The following is a 21,018-nucleotide window of genomic DNA, read 5'->3' as shown; positions in this document are numbered from 1 at the left end:
TGGACCTCCGTTCGGGGGGCTACGGCGGCGGCGGCCACTCGGAGGTCCAGAACAATGACGTGTCCGAGGGCAAGACGGAGCACAACCACCACGCCGGGGGCAGGAGCTCGGGCGGGGGCGGCGGAGCGCGGGAGAAGCGCAACGGCAAGGTCCACAAGCCCGTCCTCCTGCACCAGAACAGCACCGAGGTGTCCTCCACCAACCAGGTGGAGGTGCCCGACACCACCCAGAACTCCCCCGTCTCCATCAGCAGCGGCCTCAACAGCGACCCCGACATGGCCGACAGCCCCGCCGTGCCGGGCATGGGGGGCCACGTGGCGTCCGTCATGTCCGGCCTGTCCCAGAGCGTCTTCATGTCGGAGGTCACAGGCGACCCCGTCTACGGCATGTCCCCCACCGCCGGCCCCAACACTCACCTGATGGGGGCGGACGCCACCTCACAGGGAATGGGTCTCTCCGTGGCCTCCGATGGCCACAAGTTCGCCTACCCCGCGGGGGGCGTGGGGGACGGCGGGGCGGGCCCGGGGGGGGACGGCCTGTCCATGCTCTCGGGGGGCGGCCTTTCGGAGGAGCTGGTGCTCTCCAGCAGTCTGGACTCTGGGAGCATCAAGATCCCCGAGACCAACATGAACTTTGACCCCGACTGCTTCCTGAACAACCCCAAGCAGGGCCAGACGTACGGCGGCAGCGCCATGAAGACGGAGAGCAACATCTCCCCCAGCCCGTGCTCCGGCGGCGGCGGCGGCGGCGCCAGCACCAACGGCGGCATGCACCGCGCCTCGCCCTCCATGGCCGACAACGGCTACAGCTTCAGCGCCGCCCTGGTGAAGAACATCAAGACGGAGGACACTTCCTTCGAGCAGCAGCTGGCCTCGGAGAGCGGCTACCAGGTGGGGGTGGGCATGAACTGCGGCGGCGTGGTGTCCGTGCAGGCCGGGCCCGGTGGTCCAGCCCCGGGGGGGATGGGCCTCAGCCCGGCCGGCTCTCTCCTGCCCTCTGGAGGGGGGCTCAGCCCGAGCACCACCCTGGAGCAGATGGATTTCAGCGCCATCGACGCCAAGCAGGAGTACAACACCGGCAACGGTGCGGTGGGCTACAGCCAGGCCATGTCCAGCCCTCACATGGCCCACCAGAACCGCTCCCCAAGCTTCTTCCTTCAGGACGCCTCGCAGGCCAGCCACGGCCAGCAGGGGCACGCGGGCATGGGCCAGAAGAGCCACATGATGGAGCACAACGCGCACGACTCCGGGGGCTACATGGGCCTGCAGGCGGTGAAGACGGACTCCCCTGGCAGTAATGGCCTCATCCACCACCACCATCTCCAGGCCCATCAGAACCATCACAGGGGCAGCTGCAACGGGGGCTCGCCGGCAGAGGGTCCCGGACAGAACGGCTCCCTCCAACTGCTGCAGTACCAGGGGGGCTTCCCCGGGATGGGGGCTGAGCACGAGGAGGTGGTGGGTCTGGAGCAGCCGGGGGGCGCGAGCACGGGCCAGGCCGGGAGCAACGGCAACGGGGTGGACGGCCTCCTGAAGAACGGAGACCACATCCAGGCGTGCGGCGTGGGGAACGGAGACGGAGGAGGCGGGACGGAACACTATCTCCAGCAGCAGCAGTCGTCGGACGGCGGGTCTCTGGCCGGGGGCGGCTCGGGGGAGGGCGTGGCCATCCGCAGCGGGAACGGAGGCAACGACGGCGGCGGCGGCGGCCTCCGCTCGCAGCAGCTGCAGCCCCTGCTGCAGGGGTCGGGCCTGGTGCAGGGGCTCTACAACAGCGTGGGGGCCCACCAGGGCCTGGGCGGAGGGGCCGCTAACGGGGCCGGGGGCACGGGCATGGAGATCAGCCTGGACCACTTTGACATCTCCTTCGGGAACCAGTTCTCTGACCTCATCAACGACTTCATCTCGGTGGACGGCAGCGGCGCCGCCATGTCGTCGGGGGGGGCCCTGTACGCCCACCAGCTGGTGGCGTCCCACGGCTCGGAGGGCCAGAACCACGCCGGCCCAGCCCAGCAGCAGCAGGGCCAGGAGGACGGAGGGGCCAGGGGCTCCGGATACAGCCCCTCGGAGCTCTGCCTCCAGTCCTGCTGCAGCCCCACGTCTGGGGGCGGGGGGGCGGGCGGAGAGGGGGGTTCCCTCTCCTACATGCACGTGGCGGAGGTGGTGTCGGCGGCGGTGGCCCAGGGGGCTCTGGGGATGCTGCAGGCCACCGGTCGCCTCTTCATGGTCACCGACTACTCTCCTGAATGGTCCTACCCAGAGGTAAGCGCCCCATGCTGCTGCTACTGCTGCTTCTTAGCCTCATTCATGTGGTGGGAGGACAAATGTTGTTTTGAACAACGGCAAAAATTGCAAAAAATAAAAAGTGCCTCCCACAGTAGAGTTGCTTAAAGGTGACATTTCATACCACCAGGTGTGAGTGTGATTAGCCGTTAAAAGCCGTTTTGAAAATCGGCCTCTTCTGACATCACACGAAGGCGTGTCCACCTAGATGTACCTTGGATAGATCAGTCTACTAGCCTACTGTAAAAAAAATGTACATAGCGCCTTTCAGGATAGCTCGCTTCACAAGAGTGGGAGGTGAGGGTGTGTGTGTAGGCAGGTAAGTGAGAGTGCAAAAAGCGCAAGGCGCTGGGTGGGGTCGTGAGTTAGAGGCCATAGGCCTCAGAGGAAAGGTGTGCTTTTGTGTACTTTTTGAAAGTCTCCACGGAAGGGGCACAGCGGATGTTGGGGGGGAGCTGGTTCCACAGGGTGGGGGCGGCCACGCACAAGGCCCTATCCCCAAAGGTCTTGGGTCTCGCGTGGGGAATTGCCAGCTGGTCCTTGTCAGAGGACCTGAGGGACCGCAGGGGGGTGTCGGGGGGGAGGGGGGAGGTCAGAGAAGTAGCGGGGTGCCAGAGCATGAAGGGACTTGCATGTGAGTAATGCAGTCTGTCCAGGGTTTAGAGGGGAGACCAGTGAGTATGGCGTTGCAGTAGTCCAGGCGGGTAGAATCTGTTAATTATCCCCAGAGTAAACACAAAACATGGGAAAGCAAGATTTAGTTACTACGCAACAAATAGCTGGAATAAACTCCCAGAGGATTTAAGACTTGCCCCAACTCTGAGCACCTTTAAAACAAGACTGAAGACTTTTATGTTTGCTTTAGCTTTCTGCTAAATCTTAAATACATTGCACTTTCTAAAAAGCTTTTTTTAACTTTGCCTTTATTTTCTATTTTAATACTAAAATGCCTTTTTAACTTTCTATTTTTTGCATATGTTTTTCTTTTACTTACCTATTATTTTATTTTATTGTATGACAATGTTTATATGTCAAGCACTTTGAGTCTGCCTTGTGTATGAAAAGTGCTATATAAATAAAGTTGCCTTGCCTTGCCTTGCCTAGAAAGGAAGCAGTGAATCAGGGTTTCAGTAACCGAGTCTGAGAGTGAGGGTCGGAGTCGTGCGATGTTCTTCAGGTGGTAGAATGCAGATCTTGTGACATTCTTCATGTGGGACTGGAATGATAGGGTGGGGTCCAGGATGACACCCAGGTTGCGGACTACGGGTGACGGGGTGATGGAGCAGCCATCCACTACCAGGAGTAGATCATCAACCTTCCTGAGCAGTGACTTGGGGGCCACCACCATGAGTTCAGTTTTATTGCTGTTCGGTTTGAGGAGGTTGGAGGTCATCCAGGTTTTTAGTTCTTGCAGACAGTTGATGAGTGGGCCAGGCGGGAGCTGAGTGGAGGGTTTGGTGCTGGTGTATAGTTGAGTGTCATCAGCATAACAGTGGAAACTGTAGCAAACGTTGCTCAGCTATCCGTCATACATCTAGGGGGACACGCCCACTTGTGATGTCAGAAGAGGCGATTTTGAAAACGGCTTGTAACGGCTGATCACACTCACACCTGGTGGTATAATATGTCACCTTTAAATTACACAATGTAAGAAATAGAAAGAAAAATATATATTGTATGGCACCCACAGTGTTAAACTAACTAACTAAACGAACTAACTAATTAGGTTATAGGTTTAAAAAACAAATCCTAATATAAAAAACAAGGAAGGTGAATTATGTAGAGAAACGTTGTAAATGAATTATAAACGGTGAAAATGTTACTAAATATATATATAAAATCTGAGTTTATGCTACAATACTGATGCACTTTAACCAAGCATAAATGTTGAGCTACATTACATTACGTCCTCTTTTTACTGGGTGTAATACTCATAGCATAACTCTAGAGGGCAGAGCAGAATATAAAACCCAATGAAGAATAATTGGCGGCAGCTGTTGCACTGATTCTCCACATGGTGGCGAGAAAGATCATGGAAAGCTTTTGTTTTATTACATTTAATCTGGCTTTGTGTAGTCTTTACCTTCGCCAACTAGGTGGCGGCAAACACCAACTTTCAAACCCCTTCTTGTGCCGCTGAGTAACAGTTTGGTGTGCTTCGCAGGGAGGGGTGAAGGTGCTGATTACTGGCCCTTGGCAAGAAGCTAGCTCAAACTACAGCTGCCTGTTTGACCAGATCTCAGTCCCTGCGTCCCTCATACAACCTGGGGTACTTCGCTGCTACTGCCCAGGTAAGAAGAGAGGCTGGTCAAGGTCTACAAGATGAACATGTGAAGTGTTTTTTTCCTCTTAATATTTTTTCAGTGTATCATATCATTTAGCGCTATATCTATTAAGAGTCAGTTTTTCTGTGAGACAGAAATATTTGTCTTACATTCTCTGCTGTCATGGATGAAGTAAACAAACAAATTAAAAATATTACTGGTGGATTCATTTATTATAAAACAATTATTGCATTTGCGGTTGAATAATTGATACTGAAAAACTAGCATGCAAGTTAGTAAAGGTACTTCCTGGACATGCGTCTGGAATGCTATCCTGATTGTATTACATAATTTATTGTGTATTCGCAGTGTGTTGGCATTTATATTGTATTTTTATCTGCACATTTATAGATGATGTCCGTTTTGTGTGCTTCTTACAAACAAAAAGAAGGAACTAGTCTTGTTAAGTTATAATGAAACAAGTTAGGTATATGTCAAATATTTATTATTTTTGTTTAAAAGTATTTGATAAAAGGAAAATATACCTCTCATTAGAAGTGATGTTAACATTTTAGCCCTAAGTGAAAAGAGTGTCGTACGGTGTAGGCCTGTTCCTCTAATGGACATTCTCAGAAGCCTCGTCTTAGCCCTTCTCCGTGCGTGCGAAGCGTGCCAAAGTCAATCAAGCGATTAATGAATTAAAGATAGCGCCCGTGTACCGCTCAGCCGAGTGTGACTGACCGGATCTCCGATGTCCTCTCCCTCCCGCCTCAGCTCACGACACGGGCCTGGTGACGCTGCAGGTGGCACTCACCAACCAGATCCTGTCCAACTCGGTGGTGTTTGAGTACAAGGCCCGTGCCCTGCCCTCGCTGCCCTCCTCCCAGCACGACTGGCTCTCTCTTGATGGTAGGTCTGCTCTGCGCTCTTAACGTCCGTCCCCTTGTTCTGTTGGGCTCCCTGTCCAACAGTTTGTGTCTAGTCCTCTGAACGTCTGTTCCCTGCTTATTATGTGATTGGGCACGCTGTGTGGGCCTCCGTTGCCCCATCGGTCGGCTCTCCTCCGTGTGCCCGCTGGTCCTCCCCCTGACCCTGACTGACAGTCTCCCGGTGCCCGCTGCATGTCCCCATGGCTGCCTTGTGTAATGACCGTCCGTACCTGCTCTGTGCTCTCCTCCACTGTCCCGCCTGTGTTGTGTTTAGATCTTCACAGTGACACTAATCAACAATAGGGATGAGTTTAGATATTTAGTCAATTAACAGATGATTTGATTTGCTATTGCGAATAATAAAAAGAAAGGCTGTATGCTGCAGATGATGTATTATATATTTTTGTCTCATTTCACTTGCCCAGTTTGGACACTAGAGGGCGCTGCACTTGTATTCATAGCTACCATGCCTAGTTACTCACGAAAAATAAGGGTTTAAAAATAAATATGTGGGTTTTACTCGACAAGACATACATGACATTGCATGTGGGTTCAAACCAAACACTGCTGGATTCAGGCTGAAATAAGGTTTTATTTTGACATTTTATTGAATAGTTTCAGCCACAGATTGATTGTGGTTTAAATTGTACACTAAATCGAATAATCCTTTCATGGACACTTTGGGTTCGTGAATTGTTGATGCCACAATGTTGTTTTGTTGTGTTTGTAAGTCGTAGTTTTTGAATCAGAGACTATAAGAGTTGACAGCATATTATTTGAGCACATTTACCTCAAAACTCTTTTTCTAAGAACGATAATCCCAGAGAATTGGGCATATGGAGCTATCGTTTGCTGACTATGGTATTGTGTAGTGGGCCCTTGGAGCTGGAAAATGTAAAGCTAGGCATAGCCATGTGATATCATGAAATGATAGTAAAATAAAACATTCTTAATCAAAGAATTGATAATAACTATATTTATAGATCAGCAATGCTCAACAGCTTTAAAGAATATTGATTTTGAATATTATGACTAGACTCATAACAAAGGTTGTTGTACTTGGTTGTCGGTTGTCGTACAAACCCAAGTCATTCCAAAGGTTTGGTACGTTTGCTATAACACTCTTTAAGTGGTGTGCTGTTGTGTTGTGCTCTTGTGTAATGGCGTATAGTTGTGTTCTATAGTTCTGTGCTCTTGCATAGTTTTCTGCTGTGTCGTTGTATAGTTTCATGCTCTTGTGTAATGTGGTAATGCAGTAGCGTTGTGTACTGTGTGTTACACTCTTGTGTTGTGTTGTGTGGTGGTTGTAATCTCGTACAATGTAGTGTACTCGTGTTGTTGTCTCGTGTAGTGTAGTGCAGCGTTGTAGAGGGCAGTGGGTTCTTCCGTACTATAGTTTTTATATATACGCGCATTTATATATATATATATATATATATATATATATATATATAAAAGCGCGTCCCCCCCATAAGCCTGGTGTTTGTAGTGTGTGCGCATCGTGCAGCGTGGCAGGCCCTTGGTGCAGTACGGGAGCGGTGGCAGGATAAAGTAGGGCATGGCAAGGCTGGGGCTGGCGGGGCCGCTGCATTGCAGACAGCCCATGCGAGAGTGGGAGTGAGAAGTGAGTGGGAAGCGGATCCCTCCGCCATTCATGGACCTACTGCCTCACTGGCCCATTCACAGAACCAGTTTGGGAGGAGCTGCCGGTGCCGTACTCCACGCAGCCCACCCTGTTACCTAGCCTCACGTTAACCCCTTCCCTGCCGCCGCCACCGCGCCGCCCCGCACGCTGCTGCATGCCCGGCCCGGGCTCCGGATCCTGGGTGGAGGTCCTGGGTTTGCCGGAGCCTGGGCTCCTATGGTTTTTGTGGAGGTTTTTAAGGTTTTTTAGGGGAGGGGGGAGGGTGGAGTTTGAGGTTTAATATGTTGGAGTTATGACCCAGCTTCCTCATGTCTCCATCTGTTGTTGAACTGCACTCGTAGATTGATTTGTGATGGGATTTGAACAGAGCAGGAATCCCTTCTCGTTTTGAATCATTGCAGGGACACTCAAATACTTTTATGCTTCTATGTTTGTTTGCTTGTGGGTGTTTGGCATAATGATTGACAGAAATTGTCTTTTTATAATACTATGGTTATTATTATCCTCAAATATTAATAAAAGTGGAAAAAAGGGTTAGGGTTGTGCTTACCTAAAGCACACGAGCACAATATAAACCCATTTTTAAAAACTATTTATATTTCTGTTGCCGCAAGAGATGGTGCTTTGTAATCAAGCATAAAGGTTATGGCAATGTTCCCAAACTGCAACCGCTAGGCTCTCACGGCTTTCAGCACCAGAGGACAGTGGACAGCGACAGCAACAGAGAACTCGGCTAAATGTGGAAAAGAACACGTGCTGCCCATGTATGCGGTCCGGGAGGATCTGTTGCTTTGCCATGTTTGGTTATGAGTGGAATTACTGCTAATATACAATCATGAGGAGGAGGGGGTTATTGTCTGATGGTTACTGAAATCCTTAATCAGTAAATAGCTGTTCAACAGAACTATGACATCAAGTGCTCATTAATTTACCCTTTTCAATGGCGTGGCGTGTCCCATTAAGACACGAGGTCTCATATGCAGCAGTCTTCTGCATCTTGTGAGTTCCCTTTCCCATCTGAAGACCACTGTGCTATGATGTGCTAATAGCCCAGCTGCCTGCCTGCCTTGATTTGTCATAATGCAGAGTGGGGGAAGGGCCGCTTTTCTCTGCAGCACTGCAGGTACGGAGCCATGGGCAGGACAGAACAGACAGAGGTAAAGCTATTGGAACTGCAGCTCTTTAGCCGGCGATCGCTCGCCGTGCTCGGGTCGCATGTTCCCCGGCGCGTCGGGGGGAAGTTGGTTTTGACCGCGGTTCCACGCATTACCACGTAATGCCCACGCTGATTGTTATGTAGTAAACATGAGAGCCACCCCATAAGCCAATACAACAACACACCGGCGTGACTAACGGGAGACCGTGCAAACAATGCAGGAGAGGAGGGGGCGTGTTTTGTAAACACAGTAAACTAGCGTAAATATGGTGCGGGTTGCGAGCGGTTCTCGTCGAAAGTCTGCTCCACTCACCGGCCAGCACAGCGAGTCAAACACGCATTTAGGCGACGGGTGTTTTTCCACCAGGCGACAGCTGAACCCTTTTTTTTTTTTCTCAAACAAAGCAGCGCAGACCCCAACAGCTCGGCGTCTTGAAAATAGAAGGACAGATAGTGAATAATAACGAGGAGAACGACGAGAGAGACGCGGGCTTTTAAAGCACGACGATCGGCGTGCTGGAAACTAGGGCGTCTGTTTACCTGCGGCGCATGCGCACGGCGCGTACTCGCAGCGATATGTTTGATTTTACTGCAGGCTAGGAGAGGAGGACTGAGTGTTATAGGAGGGGAGGGGGGTTAAGAGAGGAATGAGGGGAGGGGAGGGAGCTATTATAGGAAGAGTAGTAAGCGGTCTTTATCTCTCTCCCCTCACGTCGCTCTTTCACTTTGTTCTATTGTTGATGAGTGCTGCTCTGTTGAGATTTTTCCACCAAGGATTTTTGCTTCTTCTGATTCTTCCCCTCAAATCACTCAGTAGTAGCGAGCCAGGGGGGCATGTAGACAACTGCATTTGTGTGAAATGCAGCATGGTTGGACTTTTTGGTCAGGATGCGAGTGAATGACACCTGCTTTTCCTAAAGACAAGGGACAGTTTGCTTTGAGGGGACTCTACCCATGGAGAATGACATAGAAGGTCGGATGTGTTCAGTTCACTCTATGGCTGTTGTGTTGTGTTGTGTTGTGTTGTGTGTTCCTCTGTGCGTTGTTTATCAGAGAAGTTAAGTAGCACGTCCCTTGAATACTTCAGTGCTGCTGAAACAAATTCATGGCAAACTAGACGTAAGGTGCAGCTACAACTGTTTGTTTTTGTCCACACGTTTGCTGAACATGCTGGGGGTGTTTTTTCCTCCCAAGTGTTTCCAACGACACTGCCCCATTGCAGAGGACTTTAGAGTTTATGTTGTTTAGCCTACTCGAAGACTAGTCTTTAAGATATCGACGACATAAGATATACGATTGTTTTGTTTCAAAGAGTTGTTTAAAATGTGTGGAATATCTTTTTTTCTTCTATTTTAGTCCAAACGTTCAGATCGCATCAAAGTCTACTTAAGGTTACCCTTTAAAAGCGCTTGGTCGATCCTTTGCTATAACATACCAGGCTGCTTTAGCATCGACCTCACGATATGTGGACGGTCTTACCAAAGCTGTGGTCATCGTGGAGCCTAGCATGTTGCCTGTGTAACGCAGGGACCGAGCGTGGTATTGTCGAAGTTGTCCGCGGTGTGCAGGCGGCTGCATGTGGTGCTTCACGTGTTGTTCAGAGTAGTCGCTCTCTAGCGCAGTGAGCATTGTCGCATCGCGGTGTTTGGTCACACAATCAGGGTCAGGGTCTCGTGGGCTCGGGGATGTTGTGCGCTTTGCTGTTGCGTGTTTTTTTTTTAACTCACCATGTACGACATCGATTCCGTGATTATTAATACGCATATCATTCGTTTGATTATCGGATTAAAGACTTCGTTATTACCCCCGTGTAACCCCCCCCACCCCCTTCCAAAACAACTGCTTCCCAAGACTCTCAGTCCAGTGCTGCACTTATAAACATTGAGCAATAGTGCGCAGTATACTGCACTGGGGTATTCCAAATGTTATTGGTTTGTAGTGTTCTGAGAGAAATGATTCGTGTTTCGTTAGTTAATCTCTTTCCAAAGTAAAAAAAAACCGATAGGTAGTGGAGTAGTGTGTTTATATAACAATTTTGATCTACCTGTTGATGCGCTGCGTTATTGTTTTAGCCTCGTAGGTTAGTATTGCGTGCGTGTAGGTGTGTGTGTGTGTGTGTGTGTGTGTGTGTGTGTGTGTGTGTGTGTGTGTGTGTGTGTGTGTGTGTGTGTGTGTGTGTGTGTGTGTGTGTGTGTGTGTGTCTGTGTGTCTGTGTGTGTGGCTACATATATATTTTGTTATTCCATACAAATATTTAATTCAATTATTAAGATGTTATTCGCTGTGTTTATGTCCCTTAGAAATATGGATGATTATTATATAAAAAATATGTTTCAATGTACTTTCACTCTATTTATATTCAACATATATTGTATATATATATATATATATATATATATATATATATATATATACACCTAATATCCTTCAACTTTGTTTATATATGTGGTGACAGTTACTTTAGTGCTCTGTCTTGATGCATGTTGTCATGATTGTTGATGTTCAGTTTACATTCATAGTGGCAGAGTTGCATCATGTCCCCACATGCTGCTCTTTGCTAAAGCCATCCATCTCAACACGAGTGTAATACAAGTGTGTCAACAAGCCACTCTCATCTAAAGGCCCATATGGTGCATTGTACAGCTTAATCAATTCCACATTAATTCTCTGTCACAGCTCCTTGCCCACTGGTCCTCCAATGATAACTCACTGTGTCTATTATCACAATAAAAAACAACTCCACCATTTGAGATCAGCAGTAATTACTGGCCAATTTGAAAAATTATATCACATCAAATACCATGCTGCATACTTAGACAATGTAAGTTGATGATTTTATCTGAAAAATGGCATAGGACTGCTTATGTATTGGAGCCTGGGTGGTCCCAGTGCTGTTTCCAGTTGATTTCACCCTACCCTGCCAACGTAGCCAGAAGCTGTGTTGGATGATAGTATTCATCAAGTGACTTAAGAAATTATTCTGGATGCCATATTGGAGATATTGCTCTGCCTTCAGGACCCAGGATAAGAGCAAGGCTGGGAATGTGTAGGGCTTAGGAGTGTTGTCTTCATATTAAAGGCAGACACCACGTCCCTGGGGCATCGTGGACGTGCTGTGTCAGGTTGATTCATCCTGCAAATTATTTCTCCTTCCCTTGTTGGTGTACACTGCTGCCTGCAGCGGATGAATCAAAAGCAATACGTTATCTATGCAAATAGGACGCTAATGCTATGCACCTTATGTTGTGTTTCGGTATGATTTCGCCGTCAAACTGACCCACTTTTGGAGTCGACACACAGACGCAGTGGGAGGCATGTGTCTTTCTGTGTAACACTGGACATCAGTAAAGCTCCTTGCTGTTTTTTTTGGCACTTGCCCCTTTGTGTGACACAAGTTTTAAGTATCTGTGCGAACGGAGTTAAGTCTATAGTGGTATTGAGCTGAACAGCTGGAAGCATGCCATGTTGTATAAGGAGTCCCATACGGTGGTTGATTACCTGATGCCCTTCTAATAATCAATTACTATTTGTGGGTTCAGCGATCGACAATGACAATGTAAAGTAACAATATAATTCTACGCTGTGGAAACACAGAATAGAAGTAGTCCTCTACTACGGTTCTATACTATAACACATGGTATTGTTTCACACATTATTTGACTCACTTGTTGCTCACTGAATGTGTGGGCCAGGCGAAGCAGACGAGTGAGGCGTGCGTCAGCTAAGCTTAATTGGTTTTGATTTTAATAGAGATCACCTTGAAATAAAAATGTTTACACCAGTCCTGAGAGGTTTTCCTGCTGATTAATGAATCTTTGCCGGGAGATTTTGCAATCAGTGTAATTATCTGAGGTAGCTACTTATGTCTTATATTGTTCTTTCGATATAAAGTAATTCATTCATTTTACAAATTAGGGGAAGCAGGACGATTTTTCTTTTCTTGGTCACTTGGTCGCTTTGCCACGTCCTTTTGATGACCAGGCTGCTTTGCAAAGTTTCAGTTCAGCAAAATTCTAAGAGCTCTTCTACTTTAAGAATTTATCTTCTCTTCGATAACGTTATACATCCAGTTAACTGTCAGGAGGGAGAAAAGACCAAGCTCATTACGATATGTCTAACTGAAGAGCAGTATTTGATCACAGACAGCCCCAGGACCCCCGCCGTACAGGCTGCTGCCAGGCAGCTTGGCTCCTACCCCTCAACGCTCAGGTCTACCAGCGCCTGTCACTCAACTCACACTGAGAGCCAGAGGGAAGCCGCCCCACAGCTTTTTACACTGGCCTACATGTGAGCAGTTGATTGGCTGCCTGGCGATAATGAGGTCCGGTGGTGAGGTTGATTGGCGTGGACACAAGCACAGGTTGAGAAGCAGGGATTAAAGGTGTCCCCGCCCACAGGCTGCCAGAAGTTCACCGGTGGCGCATGAATAAGCCATGAGCCATTTCATTACGGACAGACCAGATAAGCCTTTTAACTGAGAACATACAAACCAGCAGGGGGCCTATGACCTATCGCTTGAGGACGAGAGAACAAGGCCCCACCCCCAAGCTTAAACAATGTCCCCTGATATTTATGGTTTTCCCAATGTTCTTCACAGCTTTTTTATTGGTGCATGTATCAGGCTGTCCTGGTTGACAGCATGAGGAGATACTTGAGCGACTCTTGAGTAAGAAAAAAAAGCAGGTGGAAACAAACGACACAGTGAGGTGGAAAGAAAGACACCTGAGGTAAATACATACCTGTAGCTAATTAGCCCCACGATGCACGTGTCTGACGCGGGATCCGTAAATGCACTGTGGAAACAGAAAGCTAACGAACTCTAAATAAGTGGTCTCTTACCTTCCTGAAGGTGCTTTGTCTTCATAAATGTCTCGTGACTCATCCAAAGATGATGAAGTGTGTGCATGACATGTATACGTGTTTACACGTGTGTGTTTGTGTGTGTGTGTGTGTGTGTGTGTGTGTGTGTGTATGTGTGTCTGGCGCGTGGTTTATCGAGTCTTTACGAGCGCTCCTCAGAGTCAGTGGAAGCTGTCTAATGAGGGGGGCCGTGTGTCCGGGGCGGGTGACTGTGAAGGATGAACAGGACACGAGCACTCCCTCCCTGTCGTCTGCAGGACAAACGATCCGTCCTCAAGCCGGCAGTCACTCTCTCAGACGCTCCACCTATTGTCATCTCTTATTTCCAACCCCCACCCCGTTCCTCTTCTGCACTGTCTTGTCCTGTTCCTCCCCCTCTCATCTCCGCCTCAGTCCTTCCTGACTAGGCCTCCCTGTTTACAGGAGAAGGAGAGAGCCGGTCTGATATATTTGGTACTCCCTCTCTCTCCCCCCCTGGGCCGTAAGCACCACTGTTGTTTTATTGGCAGTGGGAAATAAACGGCGTTCGGCCCTCAATTCGTCCCCTCGGTTTTCAATCAGAGCCAACGCTATCGAGCGGCGAGGCGGGCATCAGACCGCGGCGATCGGGGTGAAGGAGGAGTCTCCAGAATGTCAGTTATATAGCCCCGCTCCCCAGGCGACCCCCGCTCAAAGAGCACACCAGATGGCACCGAGAGCCCTGCGAGGAGCTGCCATTCTGGATCACAGAGGAGACAGCCCCGGGGGGGGGGGGGGGGGGGGGTGTGTAGACCTAACACGCCTCACATGCACCAGCCTCCCTGACAGATGGGCCCATACCTGAGGAGAAGCAACAGTGTGGCTTCATGAGGGTTTTATAAACCGGATTAGTCCCTGTTTTATTCATTTGGATCTGGCCAGTATAGCTCTGCAGAGATAAAAAAAAATACTCTGAGGTTGACCTCATCACTCTTCAGACAACTTTTGACTCAGTTTTGTTACTTGTCTGGATCGCCGATCTTGCAGGTCCCTGGATGACTGCAGAGGCTCAAGCCTCTCTTTCATGAAGCCAATGGCTCAATACAAGAAATGGATTATAGATCCGAGCTCAACAAATCTCCCAATCTCCCTTTTCCACACTAGTTATGCATACACAGTTTCTATATGTCTTCAAGCAATTGTCACATGCCTTTTGTTAGTTGTAGCAGCATCCTCGGTGTCATTTGTCAACTGCTCTGCAATCTGTCAGTCTGTCATTCTCATTACCAGACTGAAATGAGTCAATGGGAGACTCGTGCAGTACAGCACTTTTTGCACGACGTGTAAATTGCAATGCACTCTTTACTTTGCTGAGTCCTCCATCCGGTAAATTACCCTAACTTGATAAGTAAATGGGATGTCTCTCCCAATTTCTGATTTTAATAGCGGATGCACTTTCACAACAGGCAGACCGCATTTCCAAAACAGAAATGTGAGCCTCCGTCACGCGAAGAGGATGTTTTAAATAAAGTGCAAAGATGAACTTATACCCGGGCCCCGGTCAAGTCCGCAGTAATGGTATCATGATCAACTGTTGCTGTCAGTGCACACATGGCAGGCAGCCATGATCTGCTGGAGAGCGTGACCCGTGATGAGGCTGAAACAGGCCCTGTGTCCGTGGCCGACACCTGCTCATTACCAGCGGGTCCACGGACATGGATCAGGTCCTTTCCACTAATCTGGTCATGCGATCTCATCAGCCTTTCTGTTAGCCACTGCCTGTCCTAGAGGTGTGATTGGCCACATGGTCGACTGTGCACGTTTGCAAACACACACACACACACACACACACACACACACACACACACACACACACACACACACACACACACACACACACACATATGCACACTCACACACACACCTAACCACACACCCAGACACACACCTGACGCATACAAACACACAGATATGCACATACAGACGCTCTCTCACACACGCACTCACATACACACACTGTCACAACGGAGTGAAGAGGGAAAGGGGGGGATAGAGGGAGGGCTGTCGGCACGTCACATTGTTATTGTACTTCTGTTTGGCTGCTTGCTTCCCCCCACCTCCCCCCCGTCCCCAGTCCAACCTCCTGCCCACCCCCAGGCATCATCCCCCCTCCCCCTCCCTCTGCAGTAGACGTGCATCGCATTGGAAGCAGCCGGCAGCAGGTGGCGATGACATCATCTGCACTGCAGCACACTGCAGCAGCGGGTCTGAACAAAGACATGTCGGCCTGCTGCTAAATACCATCTCGTTCCTCTTCGCTATTTGGCTCTCTAGGTCTCTCTCTTGCTAGGTCTCTCTCTCTCTCTCTCTCTCTCTCTTTCTCTCTCTCTCTCTCTCTCTATTTGTCTCTCTCTCTCTCTCTCTCTCTCTGTCTCTCTCTCTTTCTCTCTCTCTAGTGTTCCCTCTCTCCCTCTGTCTCTCTTGCTTTCTCTCTCTATCTAGCTCTCCCTCTCTCCCTATATCTGTCTTGCTATCTCTCTCTAGCTCTTTTCCTTTCCCTCTCTCTAGCTCTTTTCCTCTCTCTCTCTCTCTCTCTCTCTCTCTCTCTCTCTCTCTCTCTCTCTCTCTCTCTCTCTCTCTCTCTCTTTCACTCTCTCCCTCTCTCTCTCTCCCTCTGTCTAGCTCTTTCTCTCGATCTCTCTCCAGCTCTCTCTCTCTCTCTCTCTCTCTCTCTCCCTTTCTCTCTCTCTCCCACTCCTCCTCAAAAACATGCGCATTTTCTCTCCCCCACCGATCACGAGCAGCCGCTTTAGCCAACACAGGAGTGCAGGGGCCATGACCTCCCCCCTCCCCCCAGCTAACATACCCTTCACCTCGTCAGCCACTATGGTGACCGGGGTTGAGGTTGATGCCGTGAACCCGTTACTGCAGCCATACTGCAGGGATCTTTCACTCGGCCATAAAAGCAAAGACAGAGATCCCCCCCCCAAAGTCCCCTTGAACCCTGGGGAAGAGGAGTCCATGAAGGGCACCCCACCTTCACGTGTCCTCGTCACCATTCGCTGTCACTCTAACACTCCTTGACTTGCCATGTCAGAGGGTATGTTCTGCTGGCCAACAATGGCAGCTCCTTGACCTCCTTCCTATAGAGGAGCCTGGGCAGGAACTAAGCTCCCTACAGAGGCTAACCCTGCCTAACCCAGGGTAATTAGGTCCCCGCCTACCATATCAGCACCGGGGGGGTGGGGGGGGGGTTGAGGTGTCAGAAGTTGTCAAGTGCTCATACGGCGCAGCAAAAAGATTTATGGACTCCATATTGTTTGCCTTTCTCTACCCAGTTTGTGCCGGTGCTTAGAGTCCCTCTCCTCCCATTCATCAATAAGCCAATAGCACGCTGGCAGACCATACACACACACACACACATACACACACACACACACACAGGCATGTTGCTGTCGCCTAGTTACCGCTCGGCAGCAGGTTGCCACAGAAACGGCCCCACGTTGGCTAAATGGGGAATGCTAATGCGGTCTTCTGCACTCCCTGCTGCAGTGGGCTCTCTGTGCCCAGCCCATGTCTGTGCACGGCGTACAGTACAGTGTACTGTGTGCGTGTATGTGTCCAATATATGCTTGAATATGTGGGTATCACTGACCTCAACACATTTTTGTGTGAGTGTGTGTGTGTGTGTGTGTGTGTGTGTGTGTGTGTGTGTGTGTGTGTGTGTGTGTGTGTGTGTGTGTGTGTGTGTGTGTGTGTGTGTGTGTGTGTGTGTGTGTGTGTTTGACGACATGTTCCCGTGCGATTGTCTTGCGCTAATATGCACGTCTTGGATGTGTGGTCTGGTGGTCTGCCCGGCCCACCAGCATTAGATCCGTCTACAGGGTGAGGGCAGAAGGTCAGACTGCAGTGTTTCAAGCGGATCAAATCAGTTTTGAGTGCCCTCAAGTGCCTCATGCAACGTATTTAGTTCCATATTCCCACAATGTGCGCTTTGTGTATAATAATGTCAGCAAATTCTTAGTCCCAAAAGTTCATGGCGGAATTCTGATCCATGACACAAACCAAGTGCAGAGCCTTGATAACACTCTGGCATCCAGCATTGCAACACCTCCAGGACCTCCTCAGAGGAGGAGGAGCAGGAGGGCTGCTACTGTCAAGGACTTTGGAAAGATGGATTGATTTTGTACAGTCGGCCTCTCGACCCACTTATCATATACATTGCGTGGACGTTGGAAGGAAGGAAGTGATGGGTGGGTGGGCAGGTGGGACGTCAGGGCCTGGCCATAATGGGCTATACTCAATCAGCAGGAGAGGGGCATTCATCTCCAAGGTTCCTCGAGAGGTTTTCTGAAGGCCCATTTGAAAGGGGTGGATACCTCTCTCCTCGCCTTCCTTCCAGCGGCCGATCGCGCCGGGCTGCGTTAGTGTGCTGCGGCGGGGGTGATGGAGTGGTGGAGCAGAGATGGAGGCTGAAGCTCTGCACTGGGAGCCATTAGTGGATGATTGATGGACTCGAAAGGTTATTTTAGCAAAGCCGATTGTTTTGATGGAGTTAATGATTGATGTTATTGTTATCACTGGCGTTCTCTGGAGATTAATAATGATTATTTCAAAGCCGTTTGCTTTTCTTTTTTCTTGTGCCTTCCAGCGGAAAGTGGAAAATTAACTTCACATCATCAGAGAGATCCATGGGGGAATTTGTGGTACATGCTCTGAAATTGTGTTTCACACATCTCCCCGTTTTAAGGCTGGCTTTGTCTGCGACGGCAAACTTTGACGGCGTTTTCACCACATGTGGTGTGTCTGACAGCACTCGATATCAGGTCGTTTATCTTGTCAGGATGTGGTATTATTTGTGCTGGTTTCAGCAAAGCTCAGTGTGTGGTTGATTCTCTCCGGATGCCTCCTGGATGCTGATGTGTATTTTTATTTTTATTCCCCGCCAGACAACCAGTTCAGAATGTCCATCCTGGAGCGCTTGGAGCAGATGGAGAGGAGGATGGCCGAGATGGCCAGCCAGCAGCAGGGCAGCGGGGCCGGCGGGGCGGGGCCCGGGACAGGCGGGGCAGGAAGTGGTGTCGGCGGAGGCGGGGGCAGTGGAGGTGGAGGCAACAGCAGCCAGTCACAGCAGGTAACCATGACAAAATGTAAATAAACCCCCTTTCAAATGGGCCTTCAGAAAACCTCTGGAGGAACCTTGGAGGTCAATGCCCCGCTCCTGCTGACACGATGCACATACTGTAGGTGTACTCGGGTTGAAGGCACTCTCACAAATCAGATGTTACCTAAATTATGTCATTTAGAATATTTTGTTGTCGGAAACAAGGCTCTGTACCGTTCCCACAGAAGTTATTCTATAACATAGTTGGACTTCTGGATCCCAGATTAGAGTGAAGAATTTATCTAGCCTATTTAGTCACGACAAAGTACATTCTAGATGTTAGTTCAATACTGGTTACATTATTCATCAATTTACCCACATCCGCTCACATCAAAAATCAATGGCCTCCTCACTGTTGTTGTTGATGCTGTTGTTGTTGTTGTGTGTTCAGTGCGTGTCGGGCTCGGGCCAGGCCAGCAGCTCCTTCGAGAGCCGTGTGGTGGTGGTCTGCGAGAAGATGATGAGCAGGGCCTGCTGGGCCAAGTCCAAACACCTCATCCACTCCAAGACGTTCCGCGGCATGACGCTGCTGCACCTGGCCGCCGGCCAGGGCTACGCCACCCTCATCCAGACGCTCATCAAGTGGCGGTACGAAGGAGGGGCTTCACTCTCCCCCGCACAGCCTCGTTGCACGGGCGTAGCAGATGTCTGCCGGCATTCGGATTGTGTGCAGAGAGCTGTGAGATTGACACCTTGTTCTTCTGCTTCTCTTCAAACCAGCACCAAGCACTCTGACAGCATCGACTTGGAGCTGGAGGTGGACCCCCTCAACGTGGACCACTTCTCCTGCACGCCCTTAGTAAGAACTCTTCCAGCCTTGCATTTAAAGCCTTATTAATAGGCATTTTAAACAGCAGCAACAGGAGGTGCAGCCGCATTACCGGCATGTTATTAGAGAGGGGGGCAGCGGTAGGCAGCGGGGCCATTAAGATCACCCACAGTCAGCATTACTCCTCCTCTCTCTCTCTCTCTCTCTCTCTCTTGACCTTCCTGCTCCTCTCCTTGCCCCCCACAGATGTGGGCCTGTGCCCTGGGTCACCTGGAGGCGGCGGTGGTCCTGTACAAGTGGGACCGGCGAGCCCTGGCCATCCCGGACTCCCTGGGCCGCCTGCCCCTGTCCATCGCCCGCTCCCGCGGACACACCAAGCTGGCCGAGTGCCTGGAGCAGCTCCAGAGGGAGCAGCAGCCGCCGGCCCCCCTGCCCCCCACCACGCGCATGTCCTTCTCCTCGGCCCCGGACGCCCCCCCAGCCACCGACAGCTGGATGGTCAGCTGGGCCAACGAGGGCTTGGTCACGTCGGGCGGCGCCAAAGGCGGCGGCGGCGCCACCACCACCACCAGCAACGCCAACCCCAATCTAGGTCAGGAGCCCCGCGGTCGGACGCCTGGTTACAAGGGATAAGGCTCGCTCCTTCGACAGGAGGATTTGAATGTTAATTATAACGTTGGCAGTAATGGGTCTTGGTCATTGTTTAGTAATTAATAGTGAAATGATTAGTCATTATAGGGAGGCATTGTGTGTGTAACTTACACAGCGTCTCTCATGCGAGACCTGGCGGAACAACGGTTTCATTAGCCTAGGTTACGGTGCATCCCATTGATTTAGGATTAGAGTAGCGCCAACAAACATCCTGAGTGCATTCGACATGTACAAGCCCTATTAGAACACTTTACAGATTTAATTGGGGTTGCGCTGGGAGAAAGATACGTTATCCATGCCTCCTCTAAGACATGTTGTGTGTCCCCTGCAGACCTGCGGAGGCCGAGGTCCGAGCCCTCCAACTACTACAGCAGCGAGAGCCAGAGAGACCTCCCGCAGGCCAAGAAACACAAACCCAACCCGGAGCTGTTCCAGGCGCGGCCCGACAAGGCCATGTCGGTGCCGCTGAGCCTGGAGCAGCAGCAGCTGCACAAGCTCTCCTCCAGCCCCAAGAGCCTGTCGTCGGAGGGCCTGTCCGGGGCAGGCGGCGCCGGGACGGCCCGGTGGAGCTCCGGCAGGGAGAGCGGCTTCTCCAACAGCGGCCCGGGCAGGAAGGGGTCGGGGGTCGGCGGGAGCGGTGGGCTGGGCAAGGAGAAGCTGGCCGGCCGGCTACGCCAGAGGGAGCAGCTGGGCATGCTGGCCATGGCCGATCGGGAGATGGTGGACACGGAGCTGCTGTCCTACAGGGAGGACCTGGAGAGCCAGGACTGCCTCACGCAGATGGACAACCTCCAGGTCAGGACAGAAGCATGACACCAGCACACCATAGGAGCCCACCACACTGTGATGATTACGGTGTTGTGGGCTTTTATAGGAACACTTAACAGGATGAGTGCAGAGTTAGCACTACCAAGGGCAGATGGGTTTGACCCCCCTCAGTTTTACAGCGGCAAGAGATGTGTCTTCATGTTTTATGGGAGGACTTTAAATCACCGGTGTCCTACAGATGTCATTAGAATGACACACGCCGTTCGGTCATGTACGACTAGCGCTGGTTTGCTTGCGGGCTCGTGTCCTGTGTGGAATGAATCAGTGGGCCTTTTGGAAGTCTCCACATTGATCTAGTCTGTCACCGTAGAGGCTCTCCGTGAGATTTAGCCGAGTTGACAGCGGAAGCAGGCCGGCTGCTCTTTACCCAGCATGAGGGAAAACCGACAAACATAAACATAAATAGACTCCCATCAGGCCGAGCTGGCACGCCGTTGACCTCTACTCTTCTTGCTCAATAAACTTCCCCGCATTGATCCACTGCTGTAGCCAAGGAATTCTCTCTCCATCCA

At 50.5% G+C, this 21,018-nt stretch overlaps 2 protein-coding genes across 2 annotated transcripts in view; both read left to right on the top strand.

The window, feature by feature from the left end:
* LOC130392472 (calmodulin-binding transcription activator 1-like) overlaps nucleotides 1–5,778 on the top strand; it is a 48,811-nt gene extending 43,033 nt beyond the window's left edge. Inside the window, exons 4-8 of the mRNA XM_056603281.1 lie at nucleotides 1–909; nucleotides 1,003–2,261; nucleotides 4,447–4,573; nucleotides 5,321–5,455; nucleotides 5,750–5,778. The exon at nucleotides 1–909 is cut by the window's left edge and continues 63 nt beyond it. Coding sequence (XP_056459256.1) covers nucleotides 1–909; nucleotides 1,003–2,261; nucleotides 4,447–4,573; nucleotides 5,321–5,455; nucleotides 5,750–5,778 — 2,459 coding nt within the window. The remainder of the gene's footprint in view (nucleotides 910–1,002; nucleotides 2,262–4,446; nucleotides 4,574–5,320; nucleotides 5,456–5,749) is intronic.
* Nucleotides 4,444–21,018, top strand: part of camta1a (calmodulin binding transcription activator 1a) — a 29,369-nt gene continuing 12,794 nt past the window's right edge. The window contains exons 1-7 of the mRNA XM_056589268.1: nucleotides 4,444–4,573; nucleotides 5,321–5,455; nucleotides 18,044–18,228; nucleotides 18,650–18,846; nucleotides 18,979–19,057; nucleotides 19,274–19,619; nucleotides 20,010–20,473. Of these exons, the coding sequence (XP_056445243.1) occupies nucleotides 18,058–18,228; nucleotides 18,650–18,846; nucleotides 18,979–19,057; nucleotides 19,274–19,619; nucleotides 20,010–20,473 (1,257 nt within the window). The 5' untranslated portion in view covers nucleotides 4,444–4,573; nucleotides 5,321–5,455; nucleotides 18,044–18,057. The remainder of the gene's footprint in view (nucleotides 4,574–5,320; nucleotides 5,456–18,043; nucleotides 18,229–18,649; nucleotides 18,847–18,978; nucleotides 19,058–19,273; nucleotides 19,620–20,009; nucleotides 20,474–21,018) is intronic.

The sequence above is a fragment of the Gadus chalcogrammus genome, chromosome 1, assembly GCF_026213295.1.
Source record: "Gadus chalcogrammus isolate NIFS_2021 chromosome 1, NIFS_Gcha_1.0, whole genome shotgun sequence".
In the NCBI taxonomy this organism is placed as follows: Eukaryota; Metazoa; Chordata; class Actinopteri; order Gadiformes; family Gadidae; genus Gadus; species Gadus chalcogrammus.
Note: the sequence above shows the minus strand (reverse complement) of the source record. Positions and strands in the feature narration are given on the sequence as shown.